We start from the raw sequence: 7,998 nt of genomic DNA on the forward strand, positions 1-7,998 counted from the left end.
TACAACCTAGTAATATCAGATAAATATCGCTAAATACATGTTGGTACGAATATGTGACCCAACCGTTGTAACTCAAACGGACTGACACCGCTAGAAAGTCATTGAAATGTAGTTCTTGAAACTGTCGCTATTTCTTTAGCGCGCGATAACGGCTAGGATTGGTCCCACAATAAAAAAATGACTTTTTTTATCTTAATTCTTAAATGAAGCGCTACCACAGAGCCCAGTGTAATCGCTGAGTTTCGGTAATCATGTCAAGTTAACAAGAATGTTATTTCTTGGAGTCCAATTATCTCCTTTATCACATTTATCAGGAGACAGTCCAAAGTTAGTTCAATTAAGTCCCACAGTCAATCGTTTCATAGTTAAAAGCGACGCAACCTAGTAATATCAGAAAAATATCGCTGAATACATGTTGGTACGTATTTGTGACCAAACCGTTGTAACTGAAAGGGACTGACACCGTTAGAAAGTCAATGAAATGTAGTTTTTGAAACTATTGCTATTTCTTCAGCGCGCGCTAGCGGCTAGGATTGGTCCCACAGTAAAAAAATGACTTATTTATCTAAACTCTTAAATGAAGCGCTACCACAGCGGCCAGTGTAATCGCTGATTTCCGGCAATCACGTCAAATTAAGAAGAAGAATATTTCTTTGAGTCCAATTGTCTCATTTATCACATTTATCAGGTCACAGTCCAAAGTTAGTTCAGTTAAGTCACAGAGTCAATCGTTTCATTGTTAAAAGCGATGCAACCTAGTAATGTCAGATAAATATCGCTAAATACATGTTGGTACGAATATGTGACCCAACCGTTGAAACTCAAACGGACTGACACCGTTAAAAAGTCAATGAAATGTAGTTTTTGAAACTGTCGCTATTTCTTCAGCGTGTGATAACGAATAGGATTGGTCCCACAGTAAAGAACGACTCATTTATCTAAATTTTTAAATGAAGCCATACCACAACGCCCAGTGTAATCGCTGATTTCCGGCAATCACGTCAAATTAAGAAGAATGTTATTTCTTGGAGTCCAATTGTCTAATTCATCACATTTATCAGGTCACAGTCCAAAGTTAGTTCAGTTAAGTCCCACAGTCAATCGTTTCATTGTTAAAAGCGATGCAACCTAGTAATATCAGATAAATATCGCTAAATACATGTTGGTACGAATATGTGACCCAACCGTTGAATCTCAAACGGACTGACACTGTTAGAAAGTCAATGAAATGTAGTTTTTGAAACTGTCGCTATTTCTTTAACGCGCGATAACAGCTAGGATCACGGGTGGTTCGAAGCGGAATCTAAGAGTTAGCGCATGCGCGGGTTTTTAACGACATCCGTGGAGGAATAATGGCGGCCGGCATCAAACTACGTAGTCAAAACAAACCAAGAGCAAGTTTAAATCTATTGTTATCCTCCCATCTAATATTCCAATAGATCTAATTTAGCCGTAAACGAACATGTGATAAGTCAACGAAGAGGCTCAGCGAAACATTTTTGTTGTAGTGGAGCTAGGTACGAGGAACAAGACTACTCAAGTAGATGAAAGAAAAAATCAAGATTTTTGCTTATTTGCGTTACGTTGCTAACGTCAAGGTAATTAACTTGTTATTCAGAGTTTTCTAGGGCTGTAGAAAAGTTATTTTACATCAAGGACACATGGCCCTAAGAGAAAAATACAACTTTGAAGTGCTTTCAGTTTTTTTTAATCAGAAAATGACTTTTGAAGTTGGCATATTTTTCACAGTTTCACGATAACTATCAAATACGTATGAAAGCTTCAATATCGTTTAACTAAGCCAATGTGGCATTACTGTGTTATAAATTTGCTAGAAACTGGTTAACACAAGGTTGGTTAACATAAAATATTTATATATATACATGCTAGGTAGGCGACAAAATACAGTCACATCCACTTAACAGCTAGTAGAAAATTCTGTCACTACTCTTCCTCGCCTTTTGTAAATTTACGCTTTTTAGCTGCTGGCTTCAAGTCTTGAGCTTCTGGATTTGTTGTCAAAAGGTGCTGTTTCATAATGTATTTGAGCCTGTCAACTGGGTTTTTGATGTTTGAATAATTTATTCTCATACGATGCAAATCGTGGTGAATAGATTCTCCACCTTGTTCACCATAAAAACCTAAGCCCGTTCTCCACTTGTTTACAAAATCCAATACATGGTCTTCTAGTGTGTGCAGCTTTGGACTGATGTATATTGAAGGCCAATTAACTCTTAAATAACACATGAACTGATTGATAGATGTCTCTAAAAGTTGGTTAAACAAATTTTATAAATTGACTTTTCTACTTTTAAGCATTTCATAAAAATCAAACTTGCATATTTTACCTAAATTTGATAACATTTCTTGGGTCATAATACATGAAGAATTGAATATTGAGTGACACGAACCATACAGCTTGAACAGTTGTTCAAACTTCTTGCATGTTTCTTGACACTCCAGATATAAAACTTGATCATCACATTGATTCTGTACAATTTCAGGAATACGATCACATAAATACTTTATGTTGCCATCCTATAATATTGTCTACTGTTTGTTGTAAACCAATTTGTGAAATTATACTTATGCATAATACAATTTCATATTTTTCGTTTACTTTATCTTGTTTCAATACAAATTGTATAGCATTGTATTGAAACAAGATAAAGTAAACGAAAATTTTTATAAATTGCAAAAATAAATCTAACCTTGAGCATTTTATGACAATGGTTGCCAATAAAGCTTTTTCCGTGGTACGCCTGCCTCTCAACACCAAGCTCCTGCAGTGTATCGTCTAGGGATGATACGCAAGGACCAGATCCAATTTCCAATTGGTACTTTTCTTTGAATGCTTTTATGCTTCTATGTTTCTCCTTCAGTTCAAATTCTAAGTTATCCAACTCTGGTTTGTAGTTTTTTTCAAACTCATCCTTGGTAATTTGTTTAGATATAACCATCCAGTTCATATGTTCCTGCTGGTTATCATACTCCTCCAATTCTTTTGACTCATTTTGTAAATTGCTAAATATATACATATATATATACATATATATATAGATATGTTATAAAGAAATGCAGCCCAAGATATGATTGGAAGTAGTATTAATAATAATAAAAATGCATCATTTGAATTTCCTGAAATCATGTTGATTATATTTTTAGCTGTTTTGCTCCGATCAGATAAGCTTCTTTTACTACTTTCATTTGATAACTTTCTTGGCATGCTGATCGGTGTAACCGTTATTGGCTAAAATAAAGAAATGTTTTTTATTTTTAGTTTTGTTAGATATATAATATATATATATATAGTAGAAATATGAATAATTTTCAGGTAAATGCAGAAAAATATGTATATTCTAAATGTTTATTTATATACCTGTGGTCCTTTTGTAGCAAATTGAATTGTTTGATTCGGTAGTTTTGACTGTTTAATTTTGATACCAACCAAATGTGTCATGCATTTTTCAATAATTGTCGGTACAGGCTTAGACGGACTTAGCTTTAAAATGTCGTTGGGTGTCATCAATTCTGGCTCAATGGTTTTTTTCGGCCTTCCACCTTTTTTAGATTTTATAGGCCGTCCCCCTTTAGATTTAATTTTCGAGAAATTTGATGCACTGCCTTCTTTCCATCTTACTGGGCATTTTGATGTTTTTGTGCCCCGCAAATTACAATTTTGCATTGTGCAGTAACATTTATTACAAAATTTTGGTGGATGTATTTTGTTTACATCTTGCTCAAAGTCCTCCTGAAATGCTGACTGAAGGCCAGAAAGGTTTTCCTTTACAAGATAGGAAACTCTTCCATTCAAAATATTTCCACATATGCGACAAAGTTTGGTTAGATCTGTATGTTCTGCCATTCTATAGCTATAATTATTCTAAAAAATAATATTATGTAACCAGTTTAATCGTTGCCTTTCCAATTATATTTTTTAACTTAGTCAAAAGCTTTTTGCAAACATAAAGTTTCACATTTCATGACCATAAGCTTTTTTTCCTGTCTGTGCCACCATTTTAAAAATTTGAATTTTGTTCAACTTTGATGACAAATATTTTTCAGAAAAAAACTGAAAGCAGTATGGAACTTTAAAAAATAGAAAGTATAATCCTTGGGCTTTCGTAACATATAAGTTTGATTAGGTGAAAAACTCTATATAACGTTATAGCCGACCTGTTAGCTAGGTCACTTTTTGACTCGACATTTACCGTCTCGTCTTATTTACGTTTGTTGCGCTTGGAAACGACAACAAAATTGTTTTTTGATTTTTTCCACAGCATCTGAAGACCTTAGATGCTAGTTAAATAGATTTACATAAGGCCACGCGAGAGTAAAATTTCTGTTATCGACATTAGAAGTTGTGCCTTTATCAGCAACTTTGTTACAAAATTTTGGAAGCTCGCCCCAGACTCCCGGCAAATGCGCTTAAATTCCATTGTACGGCCGTTTGAATCACCCGTGGGATTGGTCCCACAGTAAAAAATGACTTTTTTATCTTAATTTTTAATTGAAGCGCTACCACAGCGCCCAGTGTAATCGCTGAGTTTCGGCAATCATTTCATATTAAGAAGAATGTTATTTCTTGGAGTCCAATTGTCTCACTTTCACATTTATAAGGTCACAGTCCATAATCAGTTCAATTAAGTCCCACAGTCAATGGTTTCACTGTTAAAAGCCATACAACCTAGTAATATCAGATAAATATCGCTAAATACATGTTGGTACGAATATGTGACCCAACCGTTGTAACTCAAACGGACTGACACCGTTAGAAAGTCAATGAAATGTAGTTTTTGAAACTGTCGCTATTTCTTCAGCGTGCGATAACGAATAGGATTGGTCTTACAGTAAAGAACGACTCATTTATCTAAATTTTTAAATGAAGCGATACCACAACGCCCAGTGTAATCGCTGATTTCCGGCAATCACGTCAAATTATGAAGAATGATATTTCTTGGAGTCCAATTGTCTCATTTATCACATTTATCAGGTCACAGTCCAAAGTTAGTTCAGTTAAGTCCCACAGTCAATCGTTTCATTGTTAAAAGCAATGCAACCTAGTAATATCAGATAAATATCGCTAAATACATGTTGGTACGAATATGTGACCCAACCGTTGAAACTCAAACGGAATGACACCGTTAGAAAGTCAATGAAATGTAGTTTTTGAAACTGTCGCTATTTCTTAATCGCGCGATAACAGCTAGGATTGGTCCCACAGTAAAAAATGACTTTTTTATCTTAATTTTTAATTGAAGCGCTACCACAGCGCCCAGTGTAATCGCTGAGTTTCGGCAATCATTTCATATTAAGAAGAATGTTATTTCTTGGAGTCCAATTGTCTCACTTTTACATTTATAAGGTCATAGTCCATAATCAGTTCAATTAAGTCCCACAGTCAATCGTTTCATTGTTAAAAGCGATGCAACCTAGTAATCTCAGAAAATAATCCCTAAACACATGTTGGTACGAATATGCGACCCAACCGTTGAAACTCAAACGGACTGGCACCGTTAGAAAGTCAATGAAATGTAGTTTTTGAAACTGTCGCTATTACTTCATCGCGTGATAAGGGCTAGGATTGGTCCCACAGTTAAAAATGACTTATTAATCTAAATTTTTAAATGAAGAGCTACAACAGCTCCCAGTGTAATCGCTGAGTTTCGGCAATCATTTCATATTAAGAAGAATGTTTTTTCTTGGAGTCCACATGTCTCACTTTCACATTTATAAGGTCACAGTCCATAATCAGTTCAATTAAGTCCCACAGTCAATCGCAGATAAATATCGCTAAATACATGTTGGTACGAATATGTGACCCAACCGTTGAAACTCAAACGGACTGACACCGTTAAAAAGTCAATGAAATGTAGTTTTTTAAACTGTCGCTATTTCTTCATCGCGCGATAACGGCTAGGATTGGTCCCACAGTAAAAAATGACTTATTAATCTAAATTTTAAATGAAGCGCTACCACAGAGCCCAGTGTAATCGCTGATTTCCGGCAATCACGTCAAATTAAGAAGAATGTTATTTCTTGGAGTCCAATTGTCTCATTCATCACATTTATCAGGTCACAGTCCAAAGTTAGTTCAGTTAAGTCCCACAGTCAATCGTTTCATTATTAAAAGCGATGCAACCTAGTAATATAAGATAAATATCGCTAAATACATGTTGGTACGAATATGTGACCCAACCGTTGAAACTCAAACGGACTGACACCGTTAGAAAGTCAATGAAATGTAGTTTTTGAAACTGTCGCTATTTCTTAATCGCGCGATAACAGCTAGGATTGGTCCCACAGTAAAAAATGACTTTTTTATCTTAATTTTTAATTGAAGCGCTACCACAGCGCCCAGTGTAATCGCTGAGTTTCGGCAATCATTTCATATTAAGAAGAATGTTATTTCTTGGAGTCCAATTGTCTCACTTTTACATTTATAAGGTCATAGTCCATAATCAGTTCAATTAAGTCCCACAGTCAATCGTTTCATTGTTAAAAGCGATGCAACCTAGTAATCTCAGAAAATAATCCCTAAACACATGTTGGTACGAATATGCGACCCAACCGTTGAAACTCAAACGGACTGGCACCGTTAGAAAGTCAATGAAATGTAGTTTTTGAAACTGTCGCTATTACTTCATCGCGTGATAAGGGCTAGGATTGGTCCCACAGTTAAAAATGACTTATTAATCTAAACTTTTAAATGAAGCGCTACAACAGCTCCCAGTGTAATCGCTGAGTTTCGGCAAGCATTTCATATTAAGAAGAATGTTATTTCTTGGAGTCCAATTGTCTCACTTTCACATTTATAAGGTCACAGTCCATAATCAGTTCAATTAAGTCCCACAGTCAATCGCAGATAAATATCGCTAAATACATGTTGGTACGAATATGTGACCCAACCGTTGAAACTCAAACGGACTGACACCGTTAAAAAGTCAATGAAATGTAGTTTTTGAAACTGTCGCTATTTCTTCATCGCGCGATAACGGCTAGGATTGGTCCCACAGTAAAAAATGACTTATTAATCTAAATTTTAAATGAAGCGCTACCACAGAGCCCAGTGTAATCGCTGAGTTTCGGCAATCATTTCATATTAAGAAGAATGTTATTTCTTGGAGTCCAATTGTCTCACTTTCACATTTATAAGGTCACAGTCCATAATCAGTTCAATTAAGTCCCACAGTCAATGGTTTCACTGTTAAAAGCCATACAACCTAGTAATATCAGAAAAATATCGCTAAATACATGTTGGTACGAATATGTGACCCAACCGTTGTAAGTCAAACGGATTGACACCGTTAGAAAGTCAATGAAATGTAGTTTTTGAAACTGTCGCTATTTTTTCACCGCATGATAACGGGTAGGATTGGTCCCACAGTAAAGAACGGCTTATTTATCTAAATTTTTAAATGAAGCGCTACCACAACGCCCAGTGTAATCGCTGATGTCCGGCAATCATGTCAAATTAAGAAGAACGTTATTTCTTGGAGTCCAATTTCCTCATTTATCACATTTATCAGGTCACAATCCAAAGTTAGTTCAATTAAATCCCACAGTCAATCGTTTCACTGTTAAAAGCGATGCAACCTAGTAATATCAGATAAATATCGCTAAATACATGTTGGTACGAATATGTGACCCAACCGTTGAAACTCAAACGCACTGACACCGTTAAAAAGTCAATGAAATGTAGTTTTTGAAATTGTCGCTATTTCGTAAGCGCGCGATAACAGCTAGGATTGGTCCCACAGTAAAAAATGACTTTTTTATCTTAATTTTTAATTGAAGCGCTACCACAGCGCCCAGTGTAATCGCTGAGTTTCGGCAATCATTTCATCTCTTATAATAATACGCTAAGTGTGTCTGTCTGTCACTTTTGCAAAGTGGATAAAATTTCTTTGATAAAGTCTATAAAACATCGCCTATAAATTTGTTCTGTAAATTAGCAAACTTTGACGTTAAAGCAATATTGACGTCAAAGGAAAGTAT

The 7,998-nt window shown here is 35.4% G+C and overlaps 1 protein-coding gene across 1 annotated transcript; it reads right to left on the reverse strand.

Moving 5' to 3' along the window:
* Positions 1-1,496: 1,496 nt before the first annotated feature.
* On the reverse strand, positions 1,497-3,050 carry LOC130629323 (uncharacterized). The gene is made up of 3 exons (XM_057442479.1): positions 2,712-3,050; positions 2,349-2,538; positions 1,497-2,267 (listed from the first exon to the last, which is right to left on the reverse strand). Exons 1-3 carry the CDS (start codon positions 3,048-3,050, stop codon positions 1,945-1,947), a joined length of 852 nt encoding a protein of 283 aa, XP_057298462.1. The 3' UTR covers positions 1,497-1,944.
* Positions 3,051-7,998: the final 4,948 nt, after the last annotated feature.

The sequence above is a fragment of the Hydractinia symbiolongicarpus genome, unplaced genomic scaffold (genome assembly GCF_029227915.1).
Source record: "Hydractinia symbiolongicarpus strain clone_291-10 unplaced genomic scaffold, HSymV2.1 HiC_scaffold_16, whole genome shotgun sequence".
In the NCBI taxonomy this organism is placed as follows: domain Eukaryota; kingdom Metazoa; phylum Cnidaria; class Hydrozoa; order Anthoathecata; family Hydractiniidae; genus Hydractinia; species Hydractinia symbiolongicarpus.